General features: G+C 38.3%; 1 protein-coding gene across 2 annotated transcripts in view; it reads left to right on the top strand.

Moving 5' to 3' along the window:
• Positions 1-21,346, top strand: part of LOC306886592 (EH domain-binding protein 1-like) — a 143,379-nt gene that overhangs the window by 101,631 nt on the left and 20,402 nt on the right. The window contains exons 17-20 of one of the 2 annotated variants that reach the window (XM_079443839.1): positions 6,204-6,355; positions 12,691-12,829; positions 13,223-13,323; positions 15,647-15,770. In XM_079443839.1, the coding sequence (XP_079299965.1) occupies positions 6,204-6,355; positions 12,691-12,829; positions 13,223-13,323; positions 15,647-15,770 (516 nt within the window). Of the gene's footprint in view, positions 1-6,203; positions 6,356-12,690; positions 12,830-13,222; positions 13,324-15,643; positions 15,771-21,346 lie in introns of both variants that reach the window. The other variant, XM_079443838.1, reaches the window with a different exon arrangement.

Here is a 21,346-nt window from a genome sequence, read left to right as displayed (position 1 = left end):
TCCCGCCGCGTCCCGCGTTATCATCAGCCACCATTTCTCCTTTTATTTCACATTACAGGACAATGAGACGACACATTACTGTAGCCCTAACCGCTGGGAGGCCGGTGCGGAAACAGTGGGGCATTAGCATAGCGGGCAGCTGTGGCGTGTTATTAAACACGTTTACGCCAAGGGGTGTTAGCGTTGTGGCTAGCCGCTGCGTATAATTAAAAGCGCGCTTGCACTCCGAGTGAGAGGGGTGTTAGCGGCGCGTCAAGGTTTTGTTTAATACGTGAGGTGTTAACATAGCGGGCTAGCCGCTGTGCCTAATTCTATGCCGGCTCATGTCCGTGTGTACCATTTCACAGCTCAAGGGGAGACACAATATTCCTCTCCTTTTATCTCTTTCATCTTGCACTCTGTGACGCCCTCCATTTTCTCTTCATCCTCTCCCTGTCCGCCTAATAGTGTTCCCTCCTCTGCAATCACGCGTTTACCGTGGCTCAGAAATGCTGCAGAACACCTCTCGTGGCCCGCAAAGACGGACAAACCCGTGGATGGACAGAGCGAAGGAAAAATGGGTCAGAGGGAGGAAGAGGAAGACAGACAGTGAAAAAACGGTTTATTTGGTCTTTCGGGCTGTTGAACTCTGCTAATTGTAGAACTCATTAAAAATCAGGTTGGAGGGAAATGCTATAGGCTTGATGCACAAGGCCTATCGTGCAGAACGCATAATCCCACCAACACACACTCATACACACACTTACACGCACAAACACCTCTAATTCTGAGAGCCCGAGCTGAGTAGAGCAAAACATTCGCCAGCAAAACTTTCACCAACTCCAGCAGCATGCATTCTGTTAATTAGCTTAGCACTGCCCTGTGTATGTGTCACCGTATCAATGAAAGTACAATTTTTAAAAAAGCATTGAAGAGAAAGAAAAAAATAACATACCATCTCTTTCTTTTCCTCTTTTTCTCTGGTTGTTGAGGCATTTCTCTAGGGAAGTCATGTGGCATTTTCCTATAGGGCTGCATGAGTAATCAAAATAAAACTGAAATGCGATTTTCAAATTGCAAAGGGTATGATTTAATTACATAAATACATGCAGTGTGTTTCAGAGTAAAGCACAGCACTGTTGTTTTATGCTTGAGCAACTGTTGTTTTGTACATGAACAACTTGTAAAACATGCATATAGACCTTAATCAGTTTAGACGTCATATTTAATTTAACACAGATGTAAGGAGGGATAGCCACAGTCTCGTCTTTTTCACAGTCTCTATTTTTTTGTCGGAAAATTAAAAACTGACTGGTTTAACAGTTGAAAATGAAAATAAATGGTATAGAAAATAAATCTAATTTTACGGTCGTACTGTACAATAAAATAATTGCATTGTTTTTCTTAAATACTCTTTTTAATTTTATAGTGTAATATTACAATACTAATATTTCTTAGTTTAATATTTTGGTAACACTTTAACTTAGGGAACACATTCACTATTAACAAAGATTTTTGCCTGAACAAACCCCTAATTTGTTGCTTATTAATAGTTATTAAGGTACAGTAGTTGTGAAGTTTAGGAATGTGGTAGGTTTATAAGTACTAATAAACAGCCAGTATGCTAGTAATGTGCATGCTAGTAAGCAACTAGTTAAGGGTGAGAATTGGTCCCTATATTAAAGTGTTACCAGTATTCGTAATAATAATCATACAATATTATTGTTATTATTATTTTATAGTCATATTGATATATAAACACAAAATTTTGAGACAAATTGTGCAGCTGTACAAACAAGGGCAGCAAACCAGTGGTCGGTTGCATAAACTGCTTAGACTAGTCTTGAAAGATTTTTTTTTCTGCAAGACTGGTCATAATTTTTTTTTTTTTTTTTTTTTTTTTTTTTTTAAGTAATTTAAAATATTGATTGATTTCATTTGAATCTGAAAAGTAAGACTAATAAACACTTGGTTAGCTGCTAGTTATTCATGCTGTACAATTATAACTTCACTAGTTCTCAAGACAGTCTTAATGTGATGTTGTTTATGCAACCGACCGCAGGAGTTGTTTTTTTTTTATTGCATTTTAAATAGCACAATATTTTTTACATTTATCCGAAAAATTGTAATTAGACCCCCCCCCCCCCCCCCCACCCCAAATCGTGCAGCCCTTTTTCCTCTATGTTTTGTCTCTTATTTAAGTTCAAACTGGCACGTGTGTGTGCAGCTCTGCTCTGGTTACCATATAACTGAATGAGATCGATGTGTTTGGATTGAGTGTGTATTGTCAAGGGCTCTGTGGGATTCAGATCTGTGGATGCGGAAGAGGAACTCTGGAGGAGATTTTGCCGTCAAGGCCAAATCTGCCATGCAACACACACACATAAAGCTCAGCTCTCTGCCAGGCACTCTCAGCCATCTGCCTGATTTCTCTCAGCTCAAACACACACACACCCCAACGTGACAGCAGCAAACTTTTTTGTTAAGGAAATACTGTTTGAACGTCTAAATGGGTCTAAACAAATGCTTTTCTGACTCCATACTAACATGCAAAGTTTCCTTTCCCGCTGGAATACTGAACTAACACTCTACACTTCACTAACCTCCTCTGTCTCTTTCCTCTTCTCTTTTTTTTTTTTGGGGCGTCCCTGTTTGTTTGTTTGCTTGCAGACGTGGTGGATGGGATGAGTGTGGAGGGTGAGGGTGAGGAGAGCAAGAGTGATATTGAGGCGGCGGCATCTCATGCTGATGATGTCACTCATACTAAACCTGAGGAGGAACTGTCGTCTTCATGTCTAATGGAGGATGATTTTACTAACTCTGCCAGTGACCTGGCCGCTCTGGGTAACCTAACACTGCATGTCCTCTGTGTGTGCGTGCAACACTACATGCCTGAGTTTATGCATTAGTGTGCAGTGATTTATCTGTCTGTAACTACTTCTGTCTGTTTTTGATCATTTTTCTTTTGTTAACCTTTGACCATTTATCATGCCATTACGACCCTTAATTTAGTAGGGCTGAATGATTAATCAAAATCAAACCAAAATTGGTTTAGTGTGATTATCAAATACATGCACTGCTTGTTTCATAGTGAAATGCTGCACTGTGTTCTTCTACACATGAGTTGCTCAGGATCCAGTGTTTTTTGTGGTTTTGAGCGGCTGGGTTCACAGTAAATGCTGCTCCATGCCAGCTCATCTCTGCATTGGTGTGCTTATAACGTTTTGGGAATGTATGGACCAAAAATCTTGTAAAAATGATTGTAAGTGCTTATAAACCAAAGTGCTTATGAAGTGCTCAGCAATATTGGTATTGCAATTTTACAGTTGAACTGTAATTTTACAGTGAAATAATGAAATTGCAATGAAATTACAGTATTAAAATCAAACTAAAGAAATATCACTAAATACAACATTATTATTATTATTATTGTTGTTGTTGTTTTCATATTAATATATAATCACAAAAGTTTGGCCAAATTGTGCATCCCTATAAACAAGCACACCAGATGTGTTCTTAAAAAAAAAAATCACTATTTTTTTTTTACCAAAATTGTACAGCCCTATTATTTTGTATTTCTTTCTTGTCACATTAGTTCCTATTTTAAACACCTTTTCGAATTAATTAATCTTTTAATTCATTAAAACATTAAGGTTTCTTAAGTGAGGTTTGTGCCTGTTAATAACATTTCTGTCTGTGAGCTTTTTATTTATTTTTTAATTTTTTGATGTTTTTAATGTGCTGTGCCTTAGTTTAATTAAAAAGTATTTGAACATATTCTCAAGTCGAACACAATTAAATCTGCCAAAGAGATGTGAAGTTATTAATAATTAGTTTTTTGTCTTTCTAAGGAAGTCTTAGGAGATATCTGGAGGAAACCTGAATTATTCTTTCTCTTTTGTTTACTTGTGTGTAGTATCTGTTGTTTGTTTCTTTGTTTGGTTTCTGTTTTTGTCTGTGAAAAACCTTTTGTGAAAAGGTGGTCTATGTATTATTACACACAACATAATTTTCTCTAACATAATGAAATGAGTTTTTTTAGCACATTTCAGCTCTCAAAGAGTCATACTTTTCTCCATGGCACAGTTGGACCTTTTTTAGTGATTAACAGTTTTATTGATTCTCAGGCAAATTTCAGAATAGATGTAACTCAACATTTTGCCCCATTGACAAACCCATCCCAAACTAGTCCCCACCTAAGGCTTTAAAGGTCACAGATTGGCTATAGTTCAATACATTTAAAACATCCTTCAATATATAACGATGAGAGAACTAAATAAATAAAATTCATTCTTATAACACATCACATTTGCATTGTCACAATCAGCATATTTCTCACATATCACACCCAAATAGGTTCAGTACTTGGACCATTTTTTATAGTTTAGGTTTAGCTTGTCCGTCTGCTTATAAGACATTTTCATCCACTCTAGTTAGTTCTACTACCCATTCCTGAAAGGAGGGGACATCCTCTGATTTCCAGCTCCTGAGAATTATTTGTCTGTCAATCAGTAAGCTGGTTTGGACCCAGGATTTTGTGTATACAGTTGGACTTTTTAAGTTTTGTTATCGTTTCTAACAACAAAGATGCACTACCGGGGGAAAAAACCTAACCGATCCAAACACAAAAGATCATATAGATACCCATCATGGGGAACACTTTAATTAGTTTGAGGATGTGGTTCTTGTGTTTGGGAAAACTGTTGGTCAATGCACACACACCTGCACCTTTATCCAGGTTGTGCTGAGGCCTGTTAAATGACTCCTGTGGTGTTTTTTAGGGAGAGAGAGGGATGCTGGGAGACGAGAACAGGACCCACATGAAAAGCTTCCTCACCTCACTTTCATCTCTAGCCCAGATGAGAGAAAGAGAGAGAGAGGGCAAGGCTAAACCTGCTAGTGAAAGGTTATTAGAGAATACAGACAAAAAGACACCAACACGTTTGAAAGACAGGTTTGCATATGAACAGTAAATTGGAAGTCATTGTTCATTTAAAGATAAAGACAAGGAATCACAAACACGGTTCCCTCTAAGCATGTTTGGCTGCTCATCTGACATTGTTCTCTCACTGATGGAAAAAAAGTAGTCAGAAGTCAGACCTAAAAACAGATGGGGAAGAGCTAGAGCTTCTTGAATAAGAGCTAAATTAATGGATAGAGTTTAAAGTGGAGTCTATCCAAGTGTCCATTGGTTTGTTTTTTTTCCCTCAGTATGCAGCTGAAGCTGTGAGAAATCTTGTGTGGAAATATACAGCACTGATTAATTCCCAAGAGGATTCATTCACAAACAGTACAGTACAAACTTAATTGTAGGACATACACATGCTCACAAAGGCCATGCAATATTTTTGTCTTGTTTTGTGGTCTCAACAAAGCAGGTTCTAGAGTTTTTCCTCTTTTTTTTTTTTTTTTTTTTTTAAAGAGAACAACTGAAAAAAGTAATAATAATTGTCTTTTAAACATTGCTAATGTTAATATTTATTACTATTTTAATTATATTTAAAATAGTAATACATTATAATAATTATATTGATTAATATATATATATAATGTAAAATTAATCACATAATTTAATAAATGTATTATGAATGTGTCATAATTGTCATGTATTATGAATGTCAAAATCTTCATCATTGTTATATTAATGTGTGGTTTTATAAATATTTACAAAATAATAATTTAGTAAAATAATGAAATTCATCAAATAATAAAAACATTTATTATGGATAAATGAATATGATATACACTACCTAAGATTTTTTTTTTTTTTAAAGATTAGAACTTTTTCTAAGCAAGGACATTGATGAAATGAGACAGTAAAGAAGTTTAAAACATTACAATCTGTAACATTTATTTTTATCAAATAAATACTGGCTTGGTAAGCATAGGATACTTTTGAACAGTAGTGTATATTAGATGTTATATACTTCTCTAGAGTGCAGCAGCAAACAAAAATTTAAGGGAGCATTGGGAACTACAACTCAGTAGAGGTCTTTTAATTCACATGAGGTGTATGTGAGTGTCAAGGGAGACATTCAGGTGTGTCGAGCTCTCAGCATCTTGCTATCTCTCCTGTGTGTGTGTATATGTGAGTGTGTATGAGGTTGAGAGGGCCGGTTTGCTTAAGGGCAAACATTGTCATGTCCTCTGCTTATCTGTGTGTTGGAGACGAGTGGTCTACTGCATATAGCTCTTCCTCTCTTCCTTTCTCTTGCTCTCTTTAGGTGTGATGAACAGCAGGCATGTTGACCTGAAGCTCAAGAAGCTCACAGAGATTCATCCACAGGGTGGCAGCTCTCCTTCCTCTTCATCATCTTCCTCATCCCTGACGGCATCCAGTACTTCACCTCTCAGCCCTCAATCGGGCAGCATGCAGGTAGCCACATTTACAAACATCAACTCTAACCATCTCTAATTGTGTTATTACGGTTATAACTGCTCATACTTAGAGATTCATTGTGAACAAACTTAATCAGAAGTATTAAACTTTGTTGAGTAACACATTCCAGACTGTTTCATCTATAGACGTGAGTGTTACTTCAAATTGTGTGCCTTGTAGCTTAAAATACCTACATTTTAAGACAGACTAAGTAAAAACTCCCATAGTTCTACACTGAAGTAGGGACCCAAGCCATATTTAGAGACCAGAATATCATAGAGACATGTGGCTTGTAAACAACCACCCAGAGTACTTTAGTAAAGCTCTAGCAACAACATTACTCCATGACTTGCATAAAATGCAAATATATACCCATCTAAACATTCCAAAAGGAGATTTTGAAGTTTTATTTGTATTTGTTGTTAACTTATGGTCGTTTAACAATATGAAATGATTTGCTTGGATTTATCATTCCCTTGGGTGAGGTAAAAGGCCAAGAGAGGTTGATTTTATTTTTTCTCCCTTTTATTCACTCTCTCTCATCAGTCGTCTGTGGAACATAATGTGTTTATATATATTAAGCCAGAACACATGAACGAGTCAGAACGACATTATAGTCATTACCTCATGTCACAGCTGACCTTTTCTGACAGAAGAGAGCTTTGGAAGTATCGACAGCAGCGTGTGGCTCACGACGCTGACATGCATTAGAATGATGCCGTGTTTATTAAATACCAGTGTTGTGTGTGTGTGTGTAAGAACATGCATACCTGTGTACCGCTGACTGCTTGGTGCTTATATGCACGTGTGTGTGAAGACCTCCTATCTGGCTGTTGTATTCAGAGCCCCCAGGTGGTGACTGCAGGGCATGTTCAGAGATGCTGGTGACTACCTTCCTGCACCTGTTCGCCCCTTTCTCCCTCTCTCTCTTTCTCTCTGCTGACAGAGGGGATTTCCTGTGAGCAGATGTTAGCAGGGTCTTTGATGCACAATAACTGCAGTGATGTGTTTGTTTGGGTCGACAGGCCTCATTCAGTGCACTGCAGCAGGTGTGAAATGATTGGCTGAGATTTCCCAAGGTCTAGCCACAAATGGGTTAGATTCCAGAGACTGATTTACAGACCTGATGAAGGTGATGCAAAATTGTTGCTCAAAAAGCGAATTATTTGGGTCAGAGAAGAATATCTACCCAGTTATATTATTTATAATAACTAACTAATAATAGCATAATTTATATAATTAGTAATAGTATAATTAATGAAAATTGTTTTTATTAAACTGCTATGGCAGACATAAATTGTCTTCATTTTCTTTCACATACACTTTTTGAAAGTTTGGGGCCAGTACATTTGATTAATGTCTTTGAAAAGTCTTACACTCACTAAGGCTGCATTTATTTGATTAAAATACAGTGAAAACAGTATTATTATGGTATATAAAAAAAAAACTTGTTTCTGACTATGGTGTCAAAGCTGAATTTTCAGCCTCAGTGTCACGATGAAGAAATCATTCTAATTTGCTGATTTGGTGCTTAAGAAACATATATGTATTATTGTGAATATTGTCATCGTGCTGCTTTAATATTTTAGTTTAAACCCTAATAGGTTTTGTTTTCTCTCAGGAGTTTTTTGATGAATAGAACGTTCAAAAGAACAGTGTTTATTTGAAATAAAAAAAATGTAATATTATAAATGTATTTAACTTTTGATCAGTTTAATTCACCCTTGCTAAAATTATTAATTTTTTTTTATTTTTTTTATCTAGCTGACCCCAAACTTTTGAATAAAGTATGACAGTTATTTTAAAGGGGTCATATGATGCGATTTCAAGTTTTCCTTTCTCTTTAGAGTGTTACAAGCTGTTCGTGCATAGATGAGATCCCTAAAGTTACAAAGACTAAAGTCTCAAACCCAAAGAGATATTCTTTATAAAAGTTAAGACTCGTCCACGGCCCCCTAAAACGGCTAATTTAAACATGTTTACGCCACGATGTGGAAAAATTTGTGTAATGCCGCCCAAATGTTCACGCAAAGAAAGAAGGCATGGTTTCAGTAACCGCAGTAGTGTTGATGCAGCCGTGTCAGGGAGACGCTGTGTGTTTCTATGCGAAAGCAAAAGCACTTTATTTGGCCTTCTGAAAGAAGATGCAATTAGGAATCATTGGTTAAGATTTGTTTACAACACAACAGCACAACCCAAACGTTCGAATTTGTGCAACGCATGTTATGGACGACAGTTTCGTGAACCTAGGAGAGTACAAGGCTGGCTATGCATGAAGCCTATTTCTAAAAAAAAAAAAAAAAAAAAGGTAAATTCCAACTTTGCTATGACAATCTGGCACTTATGAATCAGCGACTGCAAGTATGTGTTGTTATTAGTTCAAGTATTTGCTATTGACTGTTTAAATGCGGAGTTTTGCGCATAACGCATCGTGTGCGTGTGTGAGAGGAACAGGGTCACATCACAGCAGAGTGTACAGCCGGTCAGAAATCGTCTTAACCGCAGGTTGTGTACTGCAAATATGAGCATCATCACTGTGTCCGTCAAGCTACTCTGTACCCCTTTCAGTCTTGAACTGATAAAACTAACGCGAAAGCTCAATCTCGCGATTATGGTAAGGGGAGTTACATTTCCGACGCGTGCTTGTGGTGTTCGGCCAATCACAATGCAGTTGGCCAATCAGAGCAGACTGCACTTGTTGGAAGGAGGGGCTTTGTAGAAAACGACGCGTTTGAGAGAGGCAGGGTATAGAGGAACTACAATAATGTACAGTATTTGAAAATAATGTTTTTTGAACATTAAAGCATGTTTTGTTGTACCAAATGTTGTTATAACAAAATAATGATCTCTAAAATAGCATCATATGACCCCTTTAAAAAAAAAACTATCATTATTGTCAAGAGCTGGCAATTATTTTTAAGTAACAGTACAACTGCAATCCTAGTTATTATTATAAGTGAGTTGATTATTTAACTGAAATTTATAGTGCGCCTTCATTATGAAATGGCTTTTAGTGACGAGGGTCCTGTTGTCTGTATAAACAGTCCAGCACCTGCACAACAGGCCAAAGCCCAGGGGAGGATAAGCAGGGTTATGAGCGCTGCAGCTCCGAGCCACAGTGGTTAGTGGGGTTTTAAAGAACCTCTTGCTCTCTCTTTCCTTTTCCCACCTTCACCCTCATCTCCATTGCAACAAGTTTGAGTATCAAATCTGTTCCTCCTTTGTGTCTTGCCTTTCTAAGACAAACATATTAGGATCACATTCTCTCTCTCTCAAGGCCTGATGTTGTTGTAATGTTTTTTTTACTCTTACAAAATTTGAATCAACCGCTCCATCCCAGGAGGATTCTCCCATCCCACAACTCCTTGAGGCTGTAGTAGAACGGTGCGGGACAGAATGCGCCCCCGCCACCCCAGCACACACAGTGCTCCCGGTTGTGTCTCATTAGCAATTGTCTCTATGCACTGTGAGCCTGCTGCCATGGTGGCACACGATAACCGCCTGCAATGAGCAGCAGACCGCAACATTAGTCACGCATCCCAGAAACACACACACACCTCTGCCAAAATAATACCCAGCACCACAATAATGATCAGGACGATAACAGATTAAAAAGCGCAGATCGCAATGTGGGGATAGCCCTGATATCTGCCCCAGCCAGGGGTACCGAGGGGCCGTGGGGGCAGGTGTTTCAAGGAAAGGGTTGTTAGCGAGGGTTGGAGGCCTCGGGTCCTCCGGGAAACGAGGATTCTAGCGGGGCTTTGGGTTTGAATCCTGTTTGTTTTCTTTGGACTTTAACATGAGATGAATCAGACGGGGTTAAAGGGCTTTGTTGAGCTGTCTCTAGAGATCCAGGCTGTTGAATGTGTCGTTTTAACATGTAACACACTCACGCCTTTGGTTTTTTTGTCATAACTGCAGTGCTTTCCACTTATAATGGTGGATTTAAGGTGAAATGGCATTTTTTTTCACCTTCAGATTGCCAACATATGTTTAAATGGGTTGTGACGTAATGCTCATTTCCCCCCTTTCTGTCTTGTAAATCAACAAATGTTTTTTTTCCCCAAAAAATTATACGTACAATGATTTGAATAGACCTATTCTATGAGAAGTGTGCTTTTTCATTTCTGACTTCAAATTGATTTTGGTTTGTGTGTGTGTGGGAGGGGGGTTAAATGTAAAATGTGGTGTGACTCTTAGTCATATGTGACCCTGGACCACAAAACCAGTCTTAATTGGCTGGGGTATATTTGTAGCAATAGCCAAAATTACACTGTATGGGTCAAAATTATTATTTTTTTTTTTTGCCAAAAATCATTAGGACATTAAGTAAAGATCATGTTCCATGAAGATATTTTGTGAATTTCCTACTGTAAAAACTATAAAGGAGATTTTCTCAATATTTGGATTTTTTTGCACCCTCAGATTCCAGATATTCAAATAGTTGTATCTCGGCCAAATATTGTCCTATCCTAACAAACCACACATCAATGTAAAGCTTATTTATTCAGCGTTCATATGATGTATAAATCTCAATTGTGCAAAATTGACCCTTATGACTGGTTTTGTGGTCCAGGAACACACATTTATGAATTAATTATTCATGATATTTTCAAAAAATACTTAAAATATATTTTAAAACTTTCAGAGCACTTTGCTATAAAGTCTTGTTTTTTAATATTAATGCATTAACTAACAAACTAAAACATTAACTAACAGCAATAAGCAATATATTGTTACAGCATTTATTAACCTTAATGCTAGTTAAAAAAAAAATGTTCATGTTAGTTCACAGTGCTGTAACTGTTAGTAAAATGTTGAGATTAATATTAATAAAGTCTGTAGAAGTATTGTTCATTGTTTGTTCATGTTAACTCAAGTAGTTATCTTGATACATGTTTCTTTATCATATATGCTTTTAGGTCCGACTTTATATTAAGTGGCCTTAACTATGTACTTACATTTAAATTAATCATTTGATGCAGTGCACTTATTGTGTACATACATGTTTTTACATTTACATAAAATAAATATATATATATATATATATATATATATATATATATATATATATATATATATATATATATATATATATATATATATATATATATATATAATTTTTTTTTTTTTTTTTTTTTTTTTTTTTTTTAAAGATCTGCATGTAATTAAATCTGTAATTAATTTCTGTAATTACATTTGTAGTTACACTGTTGACCCATCCTTAACCCACTCTTAAACTTACCCATACTACCAAACCTGTCCCTTACTTTATCGTAACCCACCTCGATAGCAGCAAAAGTGTTTTGCAATACAATATGAACACAATAAGTACTTATTTTTTGATGTAAGTACATAGTAGTTAAGGCCACTTACTATAAAGTGGGACTTGCTTTGATATGTCATTGACCCACGTACAGGTATGTGTCTCATCCAGCCTGTAGGAATCTCTGAAAGTTAAGTTACAATCTGTCAAGACGGCTGAAGAGAAGCTACAAATTAGGGCTTTTGACAGCTGATATTGTTCGTTTAAACATGTTGGGTCGGTTGGATAAACCGCTATAACTGTTAATATTCACACATAGAGACGCTGAACATCTCTGAGATCAGGCTAAATTTGTTATTCTCTAGGGACATGCTAATTGCAGCTTTGTTTTCAAAAGTTATAATTTAAGAATAAACAGGCCAGAGGCGGGGTGTGTGTCTGTACACGCTTGTCTTTATTAGCTGTGCGGTTTCCGTACACACACCACTGAGCTAGCATCTGTACTAACAATGTTTCTCCCTCTCAGTCTCAAGCAGTGGAACGTGTTCGCTAATTGCAAACTTTATTAGACGTTTCCTATTATTATTGACGTTGCAAATATTATTCTGAACGCTGCCGTTTCGCTTTCCAGTCTGCTTGGCTTATTGGGCCCAGCACATAATAACACATTTCAATACTGAGGTGATTGGAAGCCACAGTGAGAAGCTGCTAACACATGTTCGCTTCCAAGACAATAGTGCTTTTAATTTGCATAATCTGAATACATTTTCTGGCTCAGGTTTTGTTGAAAGTAGACTTAATTGCCTTATTTCCTTTGTGCTTGTGAGTTAATGTGGGACTCAGAGATGTACCAAATGCTGCAGAACCTTTCCTCGGCCATTCTTCAGGCACGGCGCACCATCGTTAAACATTTCTTGGCCATGTGTGTCTAATTTGTTCTTTTCTTTAATGTCGACCGGCATCAGAAGCAACTTTTATTCAAATGACTCTGCTCTACTTTTAAGTTAACTGCTCTTTTACCCCCTCCCCCCCCCCCAACCCTCCCTCTTTTTTTATGTTTTTATAGAATAATGTTGATGAACTGCACGCAGAGCGTCTTCGCAGGGCAACGGAACGTCTGCGCAGTCCCGTTGTCTTCCACAAGGAGTCTGCAGTCAGGAAAACACAGCTCAAATCATTCAGCCAATACGTAGAGACCAGGCCAGGTGAGGTCCTTTACTTTCGTTGTCATTGACTGCATAAAGTTTATGGAGGATTTTAGGATTTTGTTTAACAGTTCAATAATCATTAAATGAATGCACTTAATGCATAAGCCTTTAGCAGTCAGGTTTATTTTTCTAGTTAATTAGGCTTAATGTGAAGACTATCTTGAAGTCTTCACTGAAGTGTCTCAAGAATGCTAACAGTTTAATTACAGCTGTATAAGGTGTTTCTATACACTTTGTGATTTCTTTAATGATGATATCAGATCTGTCTGAATGATTTAAAAGTTCATCTGATAAAAAAAGTCTTCATATTCAGTTATAGTGAGTTTGTGATTGTGCCCAGGTGAGAATGAACTCAGTCATCGTTTAATAACTCTCTTTCTCTCGTTTCAGAGGGTAAAAGGCAGAGATCAGTGCCTGAAGATCTAAAGCGGATAGCCGAGGAGAGAGGAGCTTTGACAGAGACAGAAGGACGAAAACCAACAGAAGATGAAGTACTTAAATGCATATTTAAATTCTCAGTCAGAGCTGTTCGTTCATACTGATGTTGTCTGTGACACCAGGTCATAGTTGGACGTCAAACCTGCACACAGTCACTCACATCTGTCTGAGGGCCAGAGAGTTTTTTTTTTAACACTGATGTCAATCTGTTCTTCCCTAAAGCTGAAGACACCAGCCAAATTAGACTGCTGTTCCCTGATAATTGTAAGATTAGGAAAAAAGGAAATGGACATAGTAGATATACCTTGCACTCCTCCTGTATGTCCTTTTTCTCCGAACCCTTTTAATTTGTCTTAAAACCGTTTACATTTTAAAATAGTCGAAATGTAATTTAAATCATTCATTCATTAGTTTAATTAATTTAAATAATTTTAAATATAATGTTATATATATAATAGTTTAGAATTATATAATTATCTTTTCTTGTCCCATATTCGTTCATTCTCTCCATGTAGGCTGATCTAATGAAATTTTAATTATTGCGGCACCACATATAGGGCCAGAGCATAGAGAAACATACCCTGGGAAGAGTGAAATAGATAGAGACACAGAAAGAGAGAGAGGGAAGGTCAGTAGAGACCAGCTTTGCCCCTCTCTGTGTAGGGGTTAATGGGTGTTGAACTTGCCCATTACCCAGCTCAAGCTGAATTACCCAGCGAATGATGTTTGCATTAATATAATATATATGGAAATTTCAACACTTAATTATGGCAGAGAGGCGAGAGCAGAGGGGAGGGGGCTGATCATGTGTAAAATTGATTTGTGGGAGAAGTATTTGATAGAGCAGCGAGGAAGAGGAAGGTGGAGTTTGATGGACAGCAGGAGGACTCAGGCAGAAAAAGTGCTGTCTTGAATGGAAAAAAAATTCTTCCCCATTTCCCTCGTTCCTATTATGAAATAAGGTGCATCAGCACTAAAAATATATATATATTTTGCAGCAATCTTTAGGATGTGAATTTAAATTAGCACTCTTTTTCCCCTCCCCCTCTATCTCAGAATAGTAGGAAGGATGGAAGGAGGAGAGGACAGAGGAAGGCGATAAACGAGTGGAATAAAGAGGGGATGGGAGTGCTTGTCACTATCACACCCTCAGAAATAAGCGTGTAGTTTAATTACTCTATTTCTCCCTAATCACTGTCTCATCCCTCACTGCAGTGTTTCCCACGAGCCAGAGGGTGCTACTGTCACCAGGGCTAGTGTGTGAGAAAGGGAGCGTGTTTCCAAATGTGTACATGAGTGAATCTGAGCACACGCATGAGCTGCGAAGATCTCTTAGATCCCTGCTGATAGGCCCTTAGGCACTGACCCACCTCTCCCGTATATTTCAATTTTGTCTCTCTGTGTGTCAGTCTCCAGACTGCTGTAATACTGCATTCTCTCAGATCATTTAGCATGTTTATATTGTGTGTAAGTGCACCCTCCTGCCTGAAGCTTTACATATGAAGTCAAACCTTAGCATTTAAATCTACAGTCCGGAACTTTGGAATAGAATTATGAATGCCAGGAATTATAAAAGACAGTATAAAAAAAAAAAAAACTTTAAACGCAGTCAGTAAAAACTACATTTTCTCAATCATATTTCATTTTATTTTAACTTTTATTTACGTGTATAATATATGATGAATTTATGCACGCAGTCAAACCTCATGCATTTAAAGCTACAGTTATTATATACAGAAACAGATATTATTACAGCAGGAACTAAGGCAATAAATAAATTAAAATAAATAAATAAATCTTCAAACAGTTTCAGAAAAATTATCATGCATAGTCATACCTCGGCATTAAAGCTACAGTCCGTAACTGCATAAACGGATATTATTATGCCAGGAATTAAGGCAAGAAATAAATAAAGATTTAAACTTAGTCAGAAAAAATTATAATACAGTAGCTCTTAGTATTTCTTTTTTTATTTAATTTTATTTTACAGACATATACACCATTTCTAAGACAATGCTTTTGTTAATATATCTAATTTATTTATTATTTATTTATTACTAATTATTATTTTTAATGTAAATCTTAAATCTTATTTTATTTTTTAATTTATACTCCCCCTTATCTTAGTAATTAGCCTAATTTAGGAATGTTTTTGTAATTTTTATCACTTTTAAAAATTGTCAGCAGTACATCATTTCCAAAGAAATCAGGAAAAAAAGAACATTTCATTTGCTTAATTAATTAAAGCAATATTCACCAGTCATCATTATGACCACTGTTCACCTGGTATTAAAAAGCTATATAAACCCAGGATGTGATGCTTCATTTCTAACCTCTCATCACTCCCCCTTCCTCTCGTTTGTTCTTGCCCAGCAGAAAGCGTTCAAAGACACCAGTCAGTACGTGGTGGGAGAACTGGCGGCGCTGGAGAGCGAGCAGAGGCAGATCGACACGCGGGCCTCGCGTGTGGAGAAGCGTCTGCGCTATCTCATGGACACAGGTACGCCGCCCAATTACACTGTAAACAGTTTTGGCAAATTGAGCGTTCACAAACTCTTATGGAGTTTGGGAAGTGTGAATCTTTGAAGCCGGGATGTTGGGGCGGCAGCGGGGATATGAAAAGGGGCGGTGAGGATGCAGGGAGGCTCTCTGGGCCGCCGTGATAAGAGAGCCTTCATGGGAGCTGATAACTAGTGCTGATAGCGTCCGCCAGCCAGCCACTATTGAACAGTACCGTGCAGCCATGCGCAACAGAAGCCCATATCTGGCCTTCAATGATATGCTGTAGAAGAGAGAGAGAGAAGGAGGGAGAGAGGGGGATACGGGAGAGGGGTAAAGGGTGAAGAGAGGAGGAAGAGAAACGGGGAGGGCTGCTGTTTGGGGGCTGGACCGAAAAGGAAATGTTGAAATAATGAAAGACACATATTAATAGATACATGCGCTTGCTCTCCTCCTCTCTGTTTCCCTCTATCGCTCTCTCTTCTCCTCGCATATACGCATATGAAAGGATGTGGGGGTGATCTTTCAGGTGTGTATAGCAGGGAAAAAGGGCTGCGGAGCCTTTGTTAAAACATGGAGCTCCGTTCTGAGACTCCAGCGCCTCAATAACTAAAATTTAAGAAAAGCTTCCTTCCATCCAGATGCTGATACGAAACAATCAATTCTCACAAGGGCAGCGTCGGGAAGCGGGGGGTTGAAAATAGGAGGGGAAAGTAGACAATTTTTATGCTTCTCCATCACATTGAGGATGATATCATGACTATCACAGTTTTGTGTTTGCCCAACCTTCCATCCATCCCTCCCTCGCTCACTCTCTTCACACTCACCTGGACCCTGTTGAAGTCAAAGCCGCTGTGTCCGTTTGAAGGGTTTTTTTCTCGCTCTGAATGATAAATGGCTTGAATGCCCTAGCAGGTGGAGAACCAAACCAGACATTTCGGCAAGATTTACACACTCACACACAGAAATAAGAGTCGCAGTTACACACCAGACCCCATGTACGAGTCTCACCTTAATGTGCTTACCTGTCTGAGCTAGTACACGCATTTCAGCACTGCAAACAGGTGCATTCACGCCGCTGTCAGGTTCACAGACAACATAGTCTGCCAGAAACAGCCTCTATAGCTAAATATACACAAAACAAATGTCATATGTTATGCTCAGAATACACATATTGAATATTATCATGCTAAGCTGTGTTGTACTGTATTAGTGCAAGTATTGTATATTGTCATAAGTTTTTTAACTAAATATTTCTCAGTTTTGATAGCATGTAATTATTTTTTATGTCACTAGAAATTATTCAGATAAATATATATGACATATGAATACATGTGATATGTACAGTTAGGGTTGTGCCCAATATAATAGTAATATGCAAATCTTATAGTGTGTGTGTGTGTGTGTGTGTGTGTGTGTGTTTGTGTAAACAGAGAGAGAATATAGTTGTGACCCAGGACCACAAAACCAGTCATTTTTTTTGGTCAATCGGTCTTTTTTTTTATGAAACCGATTTCAGAAAATCTCTGGAATCTGAGGGTGCAAAAAAAAATCTAAATATTAAGAAAATTGCCTTTTAAAGTTGTCCAAATGAAGTCCTTAGCCATGCATATTAGTAATCAAAAATTAAGTTTTGATATATTTACGGTAGGAAATTTACAAAATATCTTCATGGATCTGGTTTTGTGATCCAGGGTCACATATTTAGAATATATATTCACAACATGCATACAATGATGACTGCAAACAAATAAGCAAAAGTTAAATAAATGTGTATGCATATCTGTTATGTATGTTATATAAAGTTATATTTATATACACATAAAAACTGTATTAAGAACTACTTGTGATCCCTGATACCCCCCTCCCCCTCTCATTATACGCTCTGCCTTAGTCTGCTGGTTTTTTGCATTTGTTTCCCAGATGAATTCACAGTAATTGGGCTGGTTAATTTATTTACTGTGTGCAGTTCACAGCACATTAAAGAATGAAGATAATTGAACACGAATTGTCAAGTGTCTTCTGATATCAGGCGTATTACAGAAGGGAATGCGTATAAAACTCTATTTCCATGCAACCATTGTTTATGGTAATTAAGTACACAGATGTATTCCTTGGTTGCCTTCCAAGCTTATGGCGACTGCCATTGTTGTCTTCTATTAATATGTAATCAGTAAATAGTTTAATTTTCTAATCTGCAGTTGGAGAATTCACTTTCTAACAGCTCTTAATTATGGCAGAGCCCTAATGATGTAGCCGCTGATGGGCTAGGAGGCCATAAACGGAACGCAGAGCGCTCGGGGGAACGCAAAGGCCTGCGGTGGCTCCTGCCTAATGAACTTGTTATTCCCACACCAGAGGGAGCAGTGTCCTCCACACACGCGTACACACACTCGCCAGCAGCTCAACCATTACCTGAGTTAGCCACATCCCTGGAATTACGTCTAAATATGTTTTCATATTTCAATTTTGAACGTTTAGCGAAATCAAAAGCGAGAGAGGAGTGCTCTTCGCGCACTCGCCATTCTGTCCGAGCACAATACCGTCCCAAATCACATTGAAATTTTTTCAGCATGCAGCATTGAAATGTGTGTAAATGTTATCTGCACGGCTTTTGATATTCAGCAAGCCTCTGAATGCATTTCCCTGACATCTGCTCAGCATGCGTTTATGCACACATATGATTTTCAAATTGCTTTATAACCTGCAACAATGAATGCAATTATGAAAATAATGGCATTTAAAGGCGCTCTAAAACCCACACACCTACAGAGTTCTCAATAAGAGATTTTTAAAAAAGCACAAAGGAAAAGAATGAGTTTTAGGTGAGATTAACATATGTTTAAAAATTGCACTCGAGTCTGATAAGATTGACACAGGTTTTATTGCATGCTAATCCGTTCTCTTTTTCTCCGCCGCGGTCACAGAAATTCATACAAGACGGATATCATCAGCTTAATGCAGTTTACAGACAAGCCATCACAGTAGTCTGTGCCGGAAAAACAGACGCACGACGGTGTCAGAAGAGGCCCGTTATGTTTTTTTTATTCATGGAGATGTGGCAGTCCTCTTCCGGGCTTCTTAACGGATGTGCACCTTTTTATATTTCAGTCTCAAAACGTCCTTTTTTTTTTTTTTTTTGGTTTGTCGCTTTTCCCCCCTCAGTTTTCCCACATTAATTCTCCGTGCCCACATTCCAAGGCAGTGTTGGCCATGCAGAAATAATTGCTTGAGTGTCTGCGTTTATAGATCTCAGCTCCGCCAAGACTGAAATGGAATTGCTTGTGTGGCTAAGGCAACATGCTTGTAACCAGTTTGCTTGTTTGACTAAAGATTTAAGCTTGGCTACGTGAGTCGCATGGAGAAATGGTCTCCGAGCTCAGACAACAGCTAACAGCTAACACAGCTTTAAGTATATTATCAGGCAAGTTCTTTCAGAAACGTATTGCTAAAGAAGCTTAACATTAATTATTGTAACTTTGGAAAGATTACATCCACAGCATGCTTGTAAGCGGTGGCATAGTCCTCTTGACCTCCTATGCAAGAGCTTAAAGACACTAGAATGGCATTTCAGCTGCATTAATAGGATAACCAGTATAATCTTTCCACAGTAAGAGAAGGAAAAGTGTTTAGAGCATAATACTCGCCCCGGTTCTGGGGACGAGACGGGTTTTGTGATGTCTCTCGCAATCGGCACGCACCGGGCTCTATCGGCGTAATCGCAAACTCTTTTTCTCTCCCTCTCTGCTGTTCTCTTTCTCCTGTTGTCGCTCTTTCAATTCTCTTTTTTTCCCTCTTCTCCCTCTGTCCTATTCGTTCTCCTCCATGGGATTTGCATGCTAGTTCGGTAGCTTGTCCACTCTAATTTTAGAGACCAAAGACCTCGTTTAGCCTTCCTGCTAAGCGTGCGCCGTGAGTAGCGGAAAAGTAAGCCTGGAGACAAACGCAGGAATTCGGCTCATAAAGATGGCTTTTATCGGCATGACCAAAGGCCAGCGCTGGATCAGGAGGTGACCGCCTATTCAGGTTTAGTGCTGGACTATGTGCTCGACTTCAAGAGCTGGTTAACATCAGAATGGTCCATTTTCAGCTGCTGGCTTTTGCGGCCTTTGTTCTTCCCGCTGGTTTTAATTCTCACCGAACCGTTACGCACGCAGCGTAGACCGCCTTTGTGAAGTCATGTATTCTCGCTACCTAAACAGGTTAGACCTTTAGCCTCAATTAACGCATGTTGTAAGGCATTAGCACTACTCTTGCATTTGTCCAGTTTATTGCAATGGATGCTGGAAGCGAGAAGGAAAATGCCTCAGCCCTTTTTAATCTCCAAGGCCGTTTGAATGTTCGAGAGGCAAAAACAATTTAATTAGTTAAGTTGCATTGACTTCGCATTCAAACCCCCAACCAGCAAGCCCTCCCTCCGAAAGCCTTTCCCAGATGTGAAGAGGGGTTTTTTTTTGGTCTGGTGTCAGGCTTTCAAACATTCTTTAACAGTTGGATGAAAGGGGATTTTAAGGAAGATTAGAGAAGAGGATCCTCCAGGCATTGTCTGAGAATCTTAAGATAAAACGCACGGGGTGGATATTGTCTGCGGAGGGGGGGCGTCAGGGGGAAGGGTTTGTTGGTTGCGGGAGATACGGCCTACATTGAGAGACATGTAATTTAGATTTTTATAACGACACAGAAATTACGACTAGTCACTGTTGTAGCGCTCTCTCTCCATCCCTGTTTGTTTTCCTTTTCCTTCTATCCTTCTCTTTTATCCCCCCCATGTGTTTTGCAGTAGCCTTGCTGTCCTCTAAATTGTTGGTGTGAAGTTAAGTTAAACGCTGCTACATGTGGCATTGCAGGCAGGCAGTGATATGCCTGATTAACATTTTCAAAAGGGGCACAATGATGGCGCTTATTATAATCTCCCCTTTATTGAAGCATCTTGAGGCCTTTTCATCTTTCCCTCCCTTTGACTGCCATTCCAGTAAGACCCAGCCAAAAGCAGCTAGTGCCGTGCCACTGCGGCTCCATACGCGCGGAAAAACAGAGAGCCGCTCTCCACAACGCCAGCCAAGACCTCAATGATCTGCTGGGCTTTTTTTTCTTTTTTATAGTTTTTCGTTGTGTTTTTGTGGCACTGGTGTGCGTGACTGTCTTTTTTCATTTTTATGGGATTTATGTCTTTAGTGTAGAGGACCGTAGAGAGGAGATGGGATTGGATTTGTTTGAAACAGACTGGATTTGAACTTGCATCCCATGGGCACAACACCCCACTTTTTTCCACAAGCGTTATTTTTAAGTGAACATTTCTTTGACCCATATTTAGGTTTGTGAACACACTAACAGATTTAATGGTTAAAATATTTATTTAACTTGCACTTTTGAATGTCATTCAGTATATGTAGTTGTTATATTTGTTTTTAATTTAACTCAATTCGATTTTTCCTAGAAATTCTCAACTAGAAAAAGGGTTAGCAAAACAGTTTGGGTGCACTGGACTCTGTTTGCATAATTGATCATTATTTGGTTTACAAATTGTCTCCTGACAACATAATTGAATTTCAGTCATGCACTTAATTAATGGACCTT

This window comes from Barbus barbus (assembly GCF_936440315.1).
Source record: "Barbus barbus genome assembly, chromosome: 20".
Taxonomy (NCBI): Eukaryota; Metazoa; Chordata; class Actinopteri; order Cypriniformes; family Cyprinidae; genus Barbus; species Barbus barbus.
The sequence above is the reverse complement of the archived record's forward strand: the minus strand, read 5'-3'. Positions and strand labels throughout refer to the sequence as shown.